Genomic DNA, 18055 nt, shown 5'->3' with positions numbered 1-18055 from the left:
GCGTCAGGATTTAATATGCTAATTCAGTTGGAAGGTACAGCGACTTTCCAATCTAATCCCATCAAGGGAATAGGGAATAAATATCATCCAATGTTGCTATGTAAATAGTAAGGCAAGAGACTTGAGGAGGACTTGAACGATTTTCATTCTGAAATATTACGTATGAAATATATTTTTTTAAGATAGTTAGCAATGTAAAAGGGGTTAGCATGTAATTGATAGTTAGCATGTAATTGTGCATTACCCTGCTTTATTTAATGTTTTTTTTTTTTTATGCCGGTGTAGAAATACAGGAATACTTTATGAGGAGGAAATTACTCGTTTTGGACTAGTCAATGACTGCTTGCATAGTTAATTCCACAGGGGTTTGTAGTTGGATTGGAATGATTTTGGACATCAATTTCCAGGAAAGCTGAGCATTGAATAATTGATTCAAAGTTGAGATTACTAAATCGAGCACCCACTGACTACTAAGTGGCCATTACCTAATATTTACCCTCAGATTTCTAGACGCCACATTACTCACCTACTATTACTGTTAGTCGTTCTATCTGGGTCATAAAGTTCTAGTTCACATCCTGGAGTGGGAAGTGACATGTGAGGGAAAATGTGCTGTAAAAGTATATGCAACCAACTCAGAATGTCTTTTCTCCAAAAAAGTTATTCAAGTGTCCTTGTAGGATACTCGTTTGAAGAACCCTTTTGGGTATGAAGTGAAGCTATTTTGAGTTTCATATAGAACCTTATATAAAAGGTACCAAAAAGTAATCTACATTTTTTTTTCTTCTTTGAAAGGAATTCTCTTTCATTTTCCATTCTAAACATTTATATGCATTGATTTGAAAGGATTTATGAACTTGGGCAGAAAATAACTAATTTAACTATCATATTATTATATTATTAAAGAGCCTTTAATTAGCATTCATTAGTATTTTTAAATTACAATAAAACCTGTTTATAAAGATTAGGAAACCACAAACCTAATTTCACAGGTAATCTTTACTATAAAGTCTAGTAAAAGTCCACATTGCAAATAAAATATTTCAATTGGCAGTGTCAGGTCTTGGCTGGAGTGCCTCTGATTGGTCCTTTTTTGTTGCCCTTTGTGTCCTTAGTTGTCTGTCATTGTGTGTAGTTAGCGTTATGGTTGCCTATCTTCAGTTCACAATCATACTTGCCTTTTGTTGTTTTGGTTAAGTTTGGAAGAAGAAACATTAAAAGGATGTCTGCCCTCTACTCTGCGCCTGTGTCCTGCCACCACAACTGTGACAGGGAGATCCACTTTTTATTTAATGATGAAAAAATAAAATCATTGGTTAATTCAGGCAGCTCAGGACATATTCACATTGTTATTAATGACCTAAATATACTTCAAAACCTTCATAAGAATAGGGTCTAATGTTTTATCATGTTTTATCAAATTACCCTTCATCTGCTTTATCTTTTCTCTCTCCCTTTCAACATTTTCTTCCTTTGTCCCCTCAGAATTTGCTGATTCTGGTGAGTTAATTTTTCTAATTCTCTCAAAAAAGCTGTTCATTATCATCCCCATGGCTTGGAAGCAACTTTTTGCCAAACTTTACCCTTTTATATAACTCTCTCTGATTCCAGTGATGCCAGTGACATTCCAAACTTTACAATTTGATGTGGATGTATACCCATTGGAAAACCTCTGTAACCCTTTATGCATCGTCTCCATTATCCTTCCATTCTCCCCTTTTTTACATCTTGTAAGCTAACCATTGTGACTATAAGAACCATCTTGCATGCATGCGGAAGGGTGATACATTGGGGCCAAACACAAGAAGAGCTATAAGATTTCTACTTTGACACACAAAAGGATACAGTCCAAAGGACATTCAAATCCAGTCAGTGGCCCACCATTGCCCACTGCTGTTTGCACTTACAACTTTGATTTCTTAATAAATCTGTATGTTTTCTGGATAGCACAAGCACCCTTGAATTATATTTTAGTTAAAAAAAGGTCCTATTGGCAAACATTTTTGTTTTGCGAGCCAATAAAAACTTGCATTGAGGGAGAAATGTCCAAGCTAAGTAAACTGCAAAAGTCTAGATTCAAACCAGCTCTCCTCCCCCTGCTGATTCCCACTCACTATAGTATTTCACTTTTGCTTTTTTAGGCTTTTAGACTTTTTAATATCAACTTTAAAAGCTATAAAATATATATTCTTTCAGATATATTGCAAAATGATACATTGCTAATTTAACGCAATAACCTGTTCTCATAGACCTCCAATCATTGTTATGACTCTACAAATGGAACTGGAAAGAAGAGCTACACCCTCACTATTGATAAACTTATACGGTACCAGTTATGTTTACATAGACCTGTCCATAACTTTGAGGGAGTAGAAAAGCACTGTTTCATTGATTAGTAAATCATTAATAATTTTACTCTAATCGGCGTATACGACAGCGTGTTCCAGGTCCTGCCAATATCCAGCAACTTCGCACAGCCATTGAAGAGGAGTGGACCAACATTCCACAGGTCATAAACAACCTGATCAACCATATGCGAAGGATATGTGTTGCACTGCGTGAGGCAAATGGTGGTCACACCAGATACTGACTGGTTTTTGGATCCCCCCAATACAGTGAAACTGCACATTTTAGAGTGGCCTTTTATTGTGGCCAGCCTAAGGCACACCTGTGCAATAATCATGCTGTCTAATCAGCATCTTGATATCCCACACCTGTGAGGTGGATGGATTATCTCGGCAAGGAGAAGTACTCACAAACCCAGATTTAGACAGATTTGTGAACAATATTTGAGAGAAATAGGCCTTTTGTGTACATAGAGAAAGTCTTAGATCTTTGAGTTCAGCTCATGATAAATGGGGGTAAAAACAAGTGTTGCGTTTATAATTTTGTTCAGTGTATTTTTAGACATTCTTCTACTGTAAAAACATTGGTGGACTGTAGCACAATGCTGTTCTGCCTGATGTAACATTGCACAAGATGCACAGTGTTTGAAATTGAATAAGAGGAACAAGCTAATATTTTATTTTATATTTCTTTAAACCCTATTACTTTTTTCAGTGTGAAAGCTTACCTATGATGTTTTCTGGCGTACCGAATACCCATGGCACTGCTCTATTTATTTGAAATAATAATATGCACGGTTTGACGGGGTGGACGGTGGGTTTGGGAGAGATGAACAAACAAAATTGAATAATTAACTATTTTAACAAAAGCTGGATTCTTGCTCACAAATGAAACTGCTATGTGGATTATCACTTATAATCACTGTGCTTAACATCAAAATTGTCGACTCCAAATAATAATCTAGAAATTGTCACGTGTTGACTTATGGGGGGCAATAGCTTACACAGCCAAATACATCAATGCAAGTTGCTTGACCCACTCTCTCCCCTTTCTTTCTACTCAGCCTCAGGAAGTTAAGCAAGCTTGTTTCTCTCTCCAGTCAGAGAAAGCCTGCCTGTCTCACATAGTCAGTCTGTTCTCACATGATAAAAGAATAACCTGAGTGGTATGAAATTTGGGTAACCACTGCTTTAACTTCATGTAAACTCCAGTCACTTAATCCAGTAAAGAAGTTACTTCTGTGACATCATGCAAACACATACAGTATGCTACAGGCATTTAGCTGTTAAGCCAAACTTAAGCAAAACCCTTCATAATAGTTGTCAAATCAAACAGCAGTAGCCTGACTAGCATCCTAGCCATCCTCCACTTCCAGAGTCTGTACTGTTTTAAGTCAACGTCAAACTGTTCACCGGTGTACTACATATTTGCTGGTCCATTTTGTAATGTCTATGCTAATATAAAACAATTCTGAACTTGTCAACCCTCAACCAGTAATGTTGTTTGTTATTATTGCTCAACACCACCACAGCAGGAAGCACCTAGTACTTGTTACCACTTATTAGCATAAAAAAGTGCAATAAAGAACATAATGGAATACAGAAAACAGATGGAAGAAGGACACAGTAATTGGCACACAGTAAAACTGATAAGAAAGTTGATATATTTCAAGTGTCTTCATTTATTTATTTTAAAGGGACCACAACATTTTACTCAAGTCCAATTAGAATATTTTTACATAATACTTGGAAATTGTCATTCTCAGGTTTTGAACTGACTTTTGCATTATCATCCTTGCATTTGAATAGGCCAGTAGCATAGTTAGGTTATCTGTGTTTGTATAAGAGTTGTTTTTCACTGCAGAAGATTCTAAATATTTTCACAAAAATATTCACAATATTTCCCAGACAGCGTATTTTATCACACAGGTTGCAGTGACAATTCCACTTTAGGTGGAGGTCCATTAGCCTCTGACTAGATGGAGGCGGCAGAGGTTGAACCTGAACAATGTACAGTAGAACCTACACAATTATTACCAGTTATTACCAAAGACAAAACTGCAATCAATAAAAGTTTGGAATGAGTTTAGAGGGTGTGATACAATGTCATATTATGATGTGACACAGGGATATTGATACCTGCAGAACTCCACCTATCAAGTTTAAAAAATGAATCGCAGTGTAAGGTTTAAAACTGCAACATTTTCTTCCGCTGAATGGCACAATGTTTAGAATTGCAGAGTATTTAGTTTGAAGCTTTAACAATTAAAAATTATGTAAAATTGCACTTAGTGTGAAAGGCCCCATTCTAAGGGAAAACCTTTTTACCTGGATGGGCGAGCTTGCTCTTGTGTGTTATGGCTCAGGCTGTAGTTCCCTCTCGTGTCAGTGTGTATTCAGTTAATCAGTCACCCATTGAATGAACCTGAATGTGTGCACCTGTTTATAAAGGAAAGAGAGAGAGAGCAAGTTACCCCCGCGTTTGTGTCCCGTTATGACTGATTGCCCGGTACCCAAACGCAAAGCGGGGCTGCTTAGCATTGTTAATATTGCACCGATAATACCGATTTGCACTGTGCCTAGAGCAAAATGTATATTCTATTTTTCCCAACTGTCTTCAGCATAAAACTCTCCCAAAGTATATTAGAAAAATAAATGTCTAAATTAAAAGACATGAAATCTATCAAAAATAATGGGTTTGGTGCAATAAGAAAGTGACATTGAATGTGTTTTTGTGCTCAATTAAAATAGTTCTAAATATATTGATGAAACTTCGATGATCTGTTTCAATTTCTGTGATTTCAGTTCTGAAAACTGCACCAAAAAATAAATAATTATTTTAATGTAATCATGGAAATCAATCTTACACAATTGGGTAAGACTTTTTTTTGGGGAAAAGCATTTAAATCTGGTCAGCCCGTGCTATTATTAGCCACACTCCAACTGTCAGCACACTATGTCTTTTTCCATTAGTGTGGAGCTAAAAACAGTATCACTTAGGAGCTGCATCAAATATTGAACTGCAGAGAGCAGTTTGCCACATTAAACATAGTTGTTGTGTGCCTGGGCTGTTTAAATAGTAAAATCATATCATGGTTATGCAGCACAATGCCTTTTCTAAATCCTTAAACAGATCATAACATGGAAGTCTCACCTCTTATATGCCCAAATTCCTGTCATCAGTTCAGTTTTGTTGAAGTCGTACTGGGATTTCATGATGTAATTGTTTAAAACAAAGCTTTAGATCTTTAATGTAAATGCTGAGATGCCTCATTGCCATTGCAATCAGTGACTAGTTGTCATTGATTAAGTCAATCAAGGTCAATATGGTTTTAATGCATGTTGAAACAAAGAGACAGAATTTTGGAGTAGATCACGTGGCTCATTTATATCACGTGCATAAGCACAAATCTGTGCATAAACCGTGCATGCAATAATTTCTGTCCAGTGTAAGATTTATCAATATGAATATTCACTTGAAAATATTCATACATTTACACACAGCTATGACCATGTGTACTAATAGTGCCAACTTTTGGAATACAGGAACTGCTTCTGAAACATAGTTACTGTGGAGTGTGTATTTTTCAGACTGCCTCCCTCCTTAGGTTTAGTTCAAGTACACTTTTCGATGATGCATCACACCCTGCATACCTTTTCATCTCACCCTCAATGAGCCAGCTAATTAACGAACAAAAATGGGCAGTTAACACAAACCTTACGTACATACCTTTTCATAAAGTCAAGAGAAGGTTATTAGCTTAATTGCCATTTGTGATTTTCTTTTATACATACCACTCAGATCGAAAAAGCACCAGTGTGAATTAATTTAGAATTGAAAAATGAAGCAATATTGATTAATGAGGCCCCACAATTCTAACCAGCCTCTCCTCAGGCCTGAAAAACTCAAAATCGAAGTGTTATAATACAAATTACAGTACATTATAGATTTTTAGCAGCCTTTTCAGAAAAACATAACAACCCTTATCAGGACATACCACTTTCATCAGGAAAGACCGATTTTATACCGATTAATCAGCCAATATTAACAGTTTACCGATATATTTGTATCAGCAATTTTTACACTGATAAAAGACTGGTATATTTTTTTGATATTCATTATTTGATATGAAAAGGCCCCTCCATGAACTGCCAACTTAACGTGGTGGAGGGGTTTGAGTACCCGAGTGGTACTTCCCGTGGGCTCACCACCTGCGGGAGGGACCATAAGGGGCCGGTGCGGAGAGGATCGGGCAGCAGTTGAAGGCGGGGGCCTAGACAGCCCGATCCCTGGACACAGAAACTAGCTCTAGGGACTTGGAATGTCACCTCCCTGGCGGGGAAGGAGCCTGAGATTGTGCGTGAGGTTGAGAAGTTCCGACTAGAGGTAGTCGGGATCACCTCTACGCACGGCTTGGGCTCTGGAACCACACTCCTTGAGAGAGGATGGACTCTTCACCACTCTGAAGTTGCCCATGGTGAGAGGCGGCAGGCTGGTGTGGGTTTGCTTATAGCTCCCCAGCTCTGCCGCCATGTGCTGGAGTTTATCCCGGTGAACGAGAGGGTTGTTTCCCTGCGCCTACGGGTCAGGGATAGGTCTCTCACTGTTGTTTGTGCCTACGGGCCGAACGGCAGTGCAGAGTATCCGACCCTCTTGGAGTCATTGGTGAGGGGTGCTGGAAAGTGCTCCGACTGGGGACTATCGTTCTATTGGGGGACTTCAACGCCCACGTGGGTAACGACAGTGACACCAGGAGGGGCGTAATTGGGAGGAACGGCCCCCCGATCTGAACCCAAGCGGTGTTCAGTTATTGGACTTCTGTGCTAGTCACAGTTTGTCCATGACGAACACCATGTTCAAGCATAAGGGTGTCCATCAGTGCACGTGGCACCAGGACACCCTAGGCCGCAGGTCGATGATCGACTTTGTTGTTTATTCATCTGACCTGCGGCCGTATGACTTGGACACTCGGGTGAAGAGAGGGGCGGAGCTGTCAACTGATCACCACCTGGTTGTGAGTTGGATCCGATGGCGGGGGAGGAAACTGGACAGACTCGGCAGGCCCAAGCATACTGTAAGGGTCTGCTGGGAACGTCTGGCCGAGTCTCCTGTCAGAGAGATCTTTAACTCCCACCTCCGGCAGAGCTTCAACTGGATCCCGAGGGAGGCTGGAGATATTGAGTCCGAGAGGACAATGTTCTCCACCGCCATTGTCGAAGCGGCCGCTCGGAGCTGTCTCCGGTAAGGTCTCCGGTGCCTGTCGAGGCGGCAATCCCCGAACCCGGTGGTGGACACCGGAAGTAAGGGATGCCGTCAAGCTGAAGAAGGAGTCCTATCAGGCCTGGTTGGCTTGTTGGACTCCTGAGGCAGCTGACGGGTGGTTGTGGAGGCAAAAACTTGGGCCTGGGAGGAGTTCGGTGAGGCCATGGAGAAGGACTATCGGCTGGCCTCGAAGAGATTCTGGCAAACCGTCCGGCGCCTCAGGAGAGGGAAACAGTGCCCTACCAACGCTGTTTACAATTGAGGTGGGCAGCTGTTGACATCAACTGGGGATGTCGTCGGGTGGTGGAAGGAGTACTTCGAGGATCTCCTCAATCCCGCCGTCACGTCTTCCATTGAGGAAGCAGAGGATGAGGGCTCAGAGGTGGACTCGTCCATCACCCGGGCTGAAGTCACAGAGGTGGTCAAGAAACTCCTCGGTGGCAAGGCACTGGGGGTGGATGAGATCCACCCTGAGTACCTCCAGTCTCTGGATGTTGTGGGGCTGTCTTGGTTGACACGCCTGTACAACATCGCGTAGCGGTCGGGGACAGTGCCTCTGGGATGGCAGACCGGGGTGGTGGTCCCTTTTATTAAGAAGGGGGATCAGAGGGTGTGTTCCAACTATAGGGGGATCACACTTCTCAGCCTCCCCGGGAAAGTCTATGCCAGGGTTCTGGAGAGGAGAATACGGCCGATAGTAGAACCTCGGATTCAGGAGGAACAGTGTGGTTTTCATCCGGGCTGTGGAACACTGGACCAGCTTTATACCCTCTACGGGGTGTTGGAGGGTTCATGGGAGTTTGCCCAACCAATCCACATGTGTTTTGTGGATTTGGAGAAGGCATTCGTGTCCCTCGCGGCATCCTGTGGAGAGTTCTTCGGGAATATGGGGTCCTGGGTCCTTTGCTAAGGGCTGTTAGGTCCCTGTACGACCGAAGCAGGACCTTGGTCTGCATTGCCGGCAGTAAGTCAGACTTGTTCCCAGTGCATGTTGGACTCTGTCAGTGTTGCCCTTTGTTCTGTTCTGTTCGGTTCTGTTCGTAATATCTATGGACAGAATTTCTAGGCTCAGCCAGGGGCCGGAGGGTGTCAGGTTTGGGGACCACACGATTTCGTCTCTGCTCTTTGCGGATGATGTTGTCGTGTTGGCCCCTTCATACCAGGACCTTCAGCATGCACTGGGACGGTTTGCAGGTGAGTGTGAAGCGGTGGGGATGAGAATCAGTACCTCCAAATCCGAGGCCATGGTCCTCAGTCGGAAAAGGGTGGCTTGCCCACTTCAGGTTGGTGGAGAGTGCCTGCCTCAAGTGGAGGAGTTTAAGTATCTAGGGGTCTTGTTCACGAGTGAGGGAAGGATGGAACGGGAGATTGACAGACGGATCGGTGCAGCATCTGCAGTAATGCAGTCGATTTACCGGTCAATCTACGTTCCTACTCTCACCTATGGTCATGAGCTTTGGGTCATGACCGAAAGGACAAGATCCCGGATACAGGCGGCCAAAATGAGCTTTCTCTGCAGGGTGGCTGGGCGATCCCTTAGAGATATGGTGAGAAGCTCGGTCACCCGGGAGGAGCTCAGAGTAGAGCCGCTGCTCCTCCACATCGAGAGGGGTCAGCTGAGGTGGCTTGGGCATCTGTTTCCACCAGGAGGAGACCCTGGGGAAGACCTAGGACATGCTGGCAGGACTATGTCTCCCTGCTGGCTTGGGAACGCCTCGGTGTCCCCCCGGAAGAGCTGGAGGAAGTGTCTGGGGGGAGGGAAGTCTGTGCATCTCTGCTTAGACTGCTGCCCCCGCGACCCGGCCCCGGATAAGCGGAAGATGATGGATGGATGGATATGAAAAGGGTGCTCTTTCACTGGATATAAGTTTGCATTCTACTAAAGAACATCACCCACAACTTTAAATTTTTTGTAACTTTGTCTATTGAGCTTTTTTTTTCTTCACAACAGAACATAGACATAGAGACACACTCAGAACATAGTTCCCACCCCAAGATGTCACGTTTTAGATAGGGAGACGGAAGCAGGCGCAGAATGTCGGTGTGTTTCCTTTTTAATAAACAAAAACAAAGAAAGCAAAGCGGAGTGCCGGGCACTACAAGACGTTCAGGAGTTCCAGATGTACAGGAAACATGACACGCACACAAGCACAATGACCGAACAGGGACAGGGAGAAAATGGCTGAACTAAATACACAGACTAACGAGGAGAACAGAAACAGGTGGGGGCTAAACACAGGTGAAAGGAATATACAGCTTAACTGAAACAAGAAAAGGAAAGACCATACAAGGACAAGACAAGTCAAGGACAAACAGAAAGCACGAAGTGGAACGTTCCCCTCAGGCTGGGACCGTTACAGTACCCCCCCCCACCAAAGGTGCGGACACCCGGGCGAGCCAAAACAAACAAAGGTGAGAACGGGCAAGGCACCAAGGCGGAGGCTCAGCCCCAGGACAAAGACCAGGGACAAGAACAGGCGGAAGCTCCCTCGTGGCGCACCAACCAGGGACCTGCGGAGAACCAGGGGCAGGGATAGCCGGCAGCGGGTCGGGAACCGGGGGAGCCGGCGGCGGGTCGGGAACCGGCGGAGCCTGCGGCAGGTCGGGAACCGGGGGAGCCTGCGGCAGGTCGGGAACCGGGGGAGCTGGTGGAGGGCCGGAAGCCGGGGGAGCCGGCAGAGGGCCGGAAGCCGGGGGAGCCGGCAGAGGGCGGGATTGAGCCGGGGGAGCCAGTGGAAAGCCAGTAGCCGGGGGAGCCGGCGGGGGTTCAGGAGCCGGTGTAGGGCCAGAAGCCGGGGGAGCCGGCGGAGGGCCAGTAGAAACATGAAAAGCACAATGACCGAACAGGGACAAAATGGCTGAACTAAATACACAGACTAACGAGGAGAACAGAAACACCTCACTTTTCTGAAGGTTTATTTTATACCCTGAGATTTTACCAAAATTCTCAAGGATGGAGTGGACCCTGAGATGTCCGGGCACGAAACATATAGTATCATATCTTCCGCATAGAGCAAGATTCTATGCTCTAGCCCCTCTCTGAATAGGCCAATCATTATAGTGTCCTGCCTTACTGCGATCGCTAAAGGCTCTATGGCCCATGCAAAAAGTAACGGTGATAGGGCAGCCTTGCCTTGTTCCACGAGAAACTGCAAAATGCTCAGAATACATCCCATTGGTACAGACTGATGCTACTGGCATGGTATATAATAGTCTAATCCATTTAATAAATTGTTTCCCAAAGCCGAACCTATCCAATACATTAAACAAATACCCCCACTCCAGCCTATCGAAAGCTTTTTCGGCATCCATGGACATAATAAGCTCTAGGGTGGTAGGATCTGAATCATGATAAATTATATTTAGGAGTCGCCTGATATTAAAAAAAGAAAAACATTTTTTTTATAAATCCTGTTTGATCAGGGGATATTATCTGGGGTAAAAACCTTTCTAATCTCAGTGCTAACACCTTGGCTAAAATCTTGACATCAACATTCAGCAGTGAGATTCGTCGGTAAGAATCACAATGGCTAGGATCCTTATTCTTTTTCAAGATTAAGGATATAGATGCCACTTTTAATGATTGGGGTAGTACACCTAACTCAAGGGATTCATTGTACATGTTCAGCATGTGAGGGATTAGGTGGGTGGAGAATATCTTAAAGAACTCGGATGGAAAACCGTCCGGCCCCGGACTCTTGCCATTCTGAAGTGCTTTAATTGCCACATTTAGTTCTTCATCAGTAATAGGATTTTCTAAAATGTTCTTGGACTCTTCACTAATAGTGGGCATGTTCGTCAAATAATAAGAATCATGCTCAGAAGAATAAACTGAACTATAGAAATCCCTGAACATTTAATTTATTATTTTATTATCATATGTATAACCCTCAGCTGTTTCAGTCTTTGTAATAAGTTGTGAGGCAGCTGCTTGTTTAAGTTGATGGGCAAGAATCTTACTAGGTTTGTCGCCAAATTCATAATATGTACGTCGGGATCTCCAGAGCATGTTCTCTGCTACACTGGTTGATACAGTGTCAAATGTATTTTTCTCAAGCAGAAGCTCCTTCAATAAGTCAGGTGAGGGGGAGTTTGTGTATGCTAGTTCTAATTGTGAGATTCAGGCAGAGGAGTTAACCTTGACAAAAAATCCTATTTGGTCAGCTACAAAGTGCACAAATTCCTCCTGGGATAATGTAATGGAACTAAGTCTCCAGCGAGGTCTAGGAGTGTTGTGCGCAAACCTAAAAGTGGCTGTAAGGGGGGAGTGATCTGATATGACTATGGCATTGTATAGACAGGCTTTGGCTGAAGATAGTAAACGATTATTTACTTAGAAATAATCAATCCGGGAAAATGTCTGATGTACCTGGGAGAAAAAGGAGTAAGTCCGAGCAGTAGGGTTCATGCTTCGCCATAGATCTGAAACGGCATAGTCTTTAAGAAAGGAATTAATCACTTGGGCAAATTTAGATTGTTTAGAAGGGTTAGCTGAAGACCTGTCCAACACTGGATCGAGGCAACAGTTAAAGTCACCTCCTAAAATTAAAAAGTGGGTGTCCAAATTGGGTAAATTATATAACAAATTAGAAAAAAATATATAATTGTCCCAATTAGGTAAATATAGGTTAGCTAGTATCACAGGTGTATTAACAATACGACCTGTAACGATTATGTAGCGGCCCTGAGGGTCTGCAATGACATCTGAAGGGGTAAACTGCAGAGATTTATGGATCAAAATAGCTGTGCCTCTTGACCTGCTATTGAAGACAGAGTGATATGAGCGTCTGTGTATCCTTGTGTGATCTGACTTGTTTAGATGTGTTTCCTGCAGATATGCAACTTTTGCTCCCAAGCTATCAAGGTGAGAGAGAACCTTATTAAGCTTGGTGGGTTTCCCCAGCCCACGGACATTCCAACTGGCAAATGTTATTGATGTTCCTATGGGGCTTTGTAATCCACTAAGTGACACCATAAAATAAAGCTGTTATATGGTAGGTCATGACACCCGCCTGGATATGTTGCCAGTTCATCTCAAGAGATGTATTTCATAATATATCAAACAAAAACAAAAAATAAACAAAGTCATGAAACAGAGAAAAAGACAAAAACACCCGCCCTTACACCTCCGCAATTTAGGTGCATACAAGATCCCATCAGACTTTCTATTAACATAACCCTCAGAAGAGTTGCAAGCTAAGGTCTATTCTACATATTATCTGCAGAACTGTCAACATCGCCAAGAAAAGAATGTATATACTCAGTAAAAGGAAACCTATTTTGCTCTCTTATTACTGTAGTCACAAATTCAGCATCTATAGATTGTGAACAACAATTAACAATTAGTAACACTGCGTGCAACAGCACTCACATACAGGTGTATAAAGTTGAACATTACAATGCACAGTCAAACATTGTATGCATAGGCACCAGGTGATATATAGTAGTAGTCCCATCCTGGTAATTTTGTTAACCACACAGTGTCACGCCATGGAACCATATGTGTACATTGCAATGAGTGATAACAGCAAGAATAGAGAGGGGGAGAGAGACATACCTGTCTGCCATCAGCATATCTAACGGCAGTTGCACAGTTAAAGTAATGTCCAAAGGAGGCTGTACTTCTTACCCCGGCGGAAAAGATGCAATGTCTCATTCGCTTGGGATGGCATTGTGTGGATGAAGTCCAGTGCCAGGGTGGGATCCTCGAAAGTACGTTCCTTACCCCCCGGAAGAGTGACACAGAGTGTAGCCGGAAATCGTAGCCCGTACTTGGCTCCCTCTTAGGATCTCAACCTCCTTTTCACGTCTCCAAACGCTGCCCTTTTCTTCATCACCGCGGTGGTGTAGTCACGATAAATATGGACAATCGTCCCTTTGCACATCAGGGGGCCCTGAGAGGATTTACGCAGTATCTCATCCCTCATATGTAATGCACGCGCATGATAAACACACGCGGGGGTTCCCCGGGTTTTGGTTTTGCTCGTAGTGATCTATGAGCTCTGTCCAGCAGCGGGGTTTCGCACAGGTTTAGGACGTCTTTCAAAAGTTGAGACACAAACTGCGTAGGCTGACCATTCTCAAGTCCTTCCTCAACACCAGTAAGCCGCAAATTGTTCCGTCTGGAACGGCCTTCCAGGTCTTCACATTTTGCCCACAGCTCCCTCACATCACCTTGAAGTTGGGATACAGTGGCGCAGAGCTCAGTAGTGCAGTCGCCATTATAGTCAGCAGCTTTCTCCAGCTCCTTCAGTCGGGTATCATGTGATGATAACGAGGCCTGCAGGCTAGTGACCGCCGCCGATAGCTCGCCCTTCACCGAGTCAATATCCGATTTGATATCATCCCGCAGTGCCTGAATGGCCACCCCAATCTTTGCACAGACAGAATCCTGGAGCAAGTTGAGCAAGTTGGTGTCAGCGTATCGTTGCTGGATGAAGCCTCGGGGGTAGCCGAGCTAGCACTGAATGAGTGCTACGCTGTTGTTTCGCCGACGGGTTTCGAGTGTTTGAAGCCGCCATTATAGTCTCAAAACAGTTTTAACTTGTTGTTCAACGCTTAAATTACTTTAAGACATATGAGTTAGGTCTCGGCACTTGTTTTGACAGAGTTATATTTAGTTTAAAAAATTGACCTTGTAGGAGCTTGCAAGAGACGCGTCTACATTCTAGCTTGCGCAACAGTGCCCCTCACCCACAACTTTAAAACAGTGGGATGTCATTAAAGCAGTTTAACTCACCTCAAACTGCTTTTAAGGTGAGTTTAAATAGAACCTTTCCAGTTTTAAAAGGTTTCACAATATGCACACAAACTTTTACATGAATTTAAAGCGGGATGAAAAGGTGTTTATGGATAGGGCATATTCTGTCACTTTGGATGATTCATTGACAGGTAGGTGGAAACTTACGATAGGTGGGACTTCCTGTGTGAATCATGCAGGGGTGGGACTTCCGGTGTGATGTATGTTCCGGGATGGTACTTCCTGTGTGACGTATGTTAGGGGTTGTAACTTCCTGTATAACGTATGCATGTCCGGGAGATTAAATGTGGTATGGGGGGGTTTGTAGTTGGTAATTTATGGTGGCTTTGATGTTTAACAATAGGGCTCCAGGGTTCTGGGAATATTAAATTCACCAGACTTTTGATGTTAAGTAATGATAAGTCATATATTTAACAATAGGGCGCCAGGGTTTGGGAATGTTTAATCCCACAGGCAATCGATGTTAACATAAGGGGTTATGTAATAGATGGTTTATAATGATCCAGTGTTGATCTTTCATGTTTTACATATATGCCTGTGTAACATGGATTTGTGCCATTTTAACAAGTGTAGAATTTCTTGTGTAAGATATAAAGAGGGGGTCGGGACTTACGATTTTGGAGAGTTTCTGCCCATTTATTATTTTAACATGAAATGGATCTTAATATCATATCTGCCCATTGTAATTGTCCAGAAATATAGAAAATAATCTTTAATACAAACTGTAATATATTCAGGTAGATAAACATCCCACGTTTTACGCAAGGTTTTTAATCCACCATAGTATTACTTAATACATACATCGTGTGGGCAACGTTGTTATTCTAAAGGGACAAATTAAACCTGGGTTAAGCAGACATTATGGCTAGGTTGATTGTATCCTTGTTGGGTTAAAAATATTGTTAAAAATAAAACTGATGACTTTGTTACATGTGAGCATTAATGATTTGTGAAAACAAAATAGATAATTTAAGCCAGCGTTAACCTTTGAGTTAAATTAAATGGCAAAAAGTTTCAAACGTACCCAGAAGGTTGAGTTTAAATTTGCATGAACAACGCTGATTCATTGACAGCATAACATATGTTATTTCTGGTAAACAAAACATCTGTAAGCCAGTCTTATCAAATTTAACAAAGAGCATTAATGCAAGAATGTTTTGTACACAATTGTAAAATTGTTTAACAGACAACGATGCTTACGAACTGTAGTGTTTGTAATTTTGTAAATATCTGTCATGAATAGCATGTCGTGAATTTAGATTTTTGTATACTGTATTTTGGACCTACACTCACCTAAATTATTATTAGGAACATCATACTAATACTGTGTTTGACCCCCTTTCGCCTTCAGAACTGCCTTAATTCTACGTGGCATTGATTCAACAAGGTGCTGAAAGCATTCTTTAGAAATGTTGGCCCATATTGATAGGATAGCATCTTGCAGTTTGTGGGATGCACATCCAGGGCACGAAACTCCCGTTCCACCACATCCCAAAGATGCTCTATTGGGTTGAGATCTGGTGACTGTGGGGGCCATTTCAGTACAGTGAAATCATTGTCATGTTCAAGAAACCAATTTGAAATGATTCAAGCTTTGTGACATGGTGCATTATCCTGCTGGAAGTAGCCATCAGAGGATGGGTACATGGTGGTCATAAAGGGATGGACATGGTCAGAAACAATGCTCAGGTAGGCCATGGCATTTAAACGATGCCCAATTGGCACTAAGGGGCCTAAAGTGTGCCAAGAAAACATCCCCCACACCATTACACCACCACCACCAGCCTGCACAGTGGTAACAAGGCATGATGGATCCATGTTCTCATTCTGTTTACGCCAAATTCTGACTCTACCATCTGAATGTCTCAACATAAATTGAGACTCATCAGACCAGGCAACATTCTTCCAGTCTTCAACTGTCCAATTTTGGTGAGCATGTGCAAATTGTAGCCTCTTTTTCCTATTTGTAGTGGAGATGAGTGGTACCCGGTGGGGTCTTCTGCTGTTGTAGCACATCCGCCTCAAGGTTGTGCGTGTTGTGGCTTCACAAATGCTTTGCTGCATACCTCAGATGTAACGAATGGTTATTTCAGTCAAAGTTGCTCTTCTATCAGCTTGAATCAGTCGGCCCATTCTCCTCTGACCTCTAGCATCAACAAGCCATTTTCGCCCACAGGACTGCCGCATACTGGATGTTTTTCCCTTTTCACACCATTCTTTGTAAATCCTAGAAATGGTTGTGCGTGAAAATCCCAGTAACTGAGCAGATTGTGAAATACTCAGACCGGCCCGTCTGGCACCAACAACCATGCCACGCTCAAAATTGCTTTAATCACTTTTCTTTCCCATTCTGACATTCAGTTTGGAGTTCAGGAGATTGTCTTGACCAGGACCACACCCCTAAATGCATTGAAGCAACTGCCATGTGATTGGTTGATTAGATAATTGCATTAATGAGAAATTGAACAGGTGTTCCTAATAATCCTTTAGGTGAGTGTATATTATGTGTGTTAAATTTTGTTTTGAATAATAAGATAAACGCTGGCTGGTGTATGAAAGTGGATGATATTGTCATTAATAGATAAAATGAAATGACATGCGGCTAAGACATGATAACTAACGAGAACAGGGTTTCTACCGGACAGGAACTATCAATCAGTGAAACTGGGTGTCAAATGTAAACAAATACTTCAACTAAATAGTTCACCTTCATCCATATAACAGTTTTATTTAATGTTAACTATATAATTCTAAAGGGATGAACGGTGACATGTAACTAATGACAACGTTAAGCGGCGTAACCTTTGGAAGCGCATTATTAAATCTGCGACTGCCACAGAAGACATCTTCCATTTCGACCATTGAGTAGGCCGTTTACATAGTAAGTACAAGTTATTTCATTTGAAAGAATTGTTTTCAATTATAAAAGCTAACAAATGACACATTTGACAAGAATGTATAAAACTACATAATGAAAATGGAGCAATCCAAATGTTAAGCTTTTATCTGTCTTTCATATTGTCTATTTTATATCAGTGGTTTAGGGGTGAGTGGAATTCAACATAGCCTTGTTTGGAAAATACCTTTTTGGACCTTCAGACCTTGGTAAGTAGTCTTTTAACATTTAGTAATCATCAGCTTTAAATACCTGTATACGCTTGGTCTTCCGTTAACCCTCATTGTTTTTATTTCAGACCAAGTAAGAAACATCGGTGTCAGCTGGACTGTGCAGTTGTGATTTTAGGCAATGTCGTGAACCGATGCTAAGTGTAAACATTCACAGACATTGACAGAATTCCTGAACGGGGTCCTATCGCAAAATTTGAGTTCAGCTTTTTATTAAATTTTATCCATTTTCAGAGCTTTGTAATGGTGTATAATGCAATACTGTTTGATAAAGTTATGGGAAGGATATGCTGCTTTAAAAGTGGATCATCTGCTCTACTTAGTTTTGAGAAAGGAAGCTTGAAAGATTCACACTTGCCAGAGAGCTGGTCTTTGTGCCAATTCAGTGTAGTTCACACCCTCTTAGGCTTTAACCCCACCCAGCTATTTAAGTACTCAAATGGGGACTCTCTGGCCTTGTGCTGCACTGGTCTGGTTGGTCTCTAATAAACACATACTATATCAAACCAAATAATATAATAAAATAAAAGTTTTTTCACATGGACTTGATGCATCAGGTAT

The 18055-nt window shown here is 42.4% G+C and overlaps 1 protein-coding gene across 7 annotated transcripts in view; it reads left to right on the top strand.

The window, feature by feature from the left end:
- The window catches only part of LOC105030661 (sodium/potassium/calcium exchanger 2), a 184991-nt gene that overhangs the window by 89162 nt on the left and 77774 nt on the right, over positions 1–18055 (top strand). For 6 of the 7 annotated variants that reach the window (XM_029117896.2, XM_029117897.2, XM_029117898.2 and 3 more), the window contains one exon: positions 1486–1500. The exons of the other annotated variant lie outside the window; for it this stretch is intronic. In XM_029117896.2, the coding sequence (XP_028973729.1) occupies positions 1486–1500 (15 nt within the window). The remainder of the gene's footprint in view (positions 1–1485; positions 1501–18055) is intronic. 7 annotated transcript variants of the gene reach the window in all.

The sequence above is a fragment of the Esox lucius genome, chromosome 24 (genome assembly GCF_011004845.1).
Source record: "Esox lucius isolate fEsoLuc1 chromosome 24, fEsoLuc1.pri, whole genome shotgun sequence".
Classification (NCBI taxonomy): domain Eukaryota; kingdom Metazoa; phylum Chordata; class Actinopteri; order Esociformes; family Esocidae; genus Esox; species Esox lucius.
This window is presented reverse-complemented; position numbering and strand designations above follow the sequence as displayed.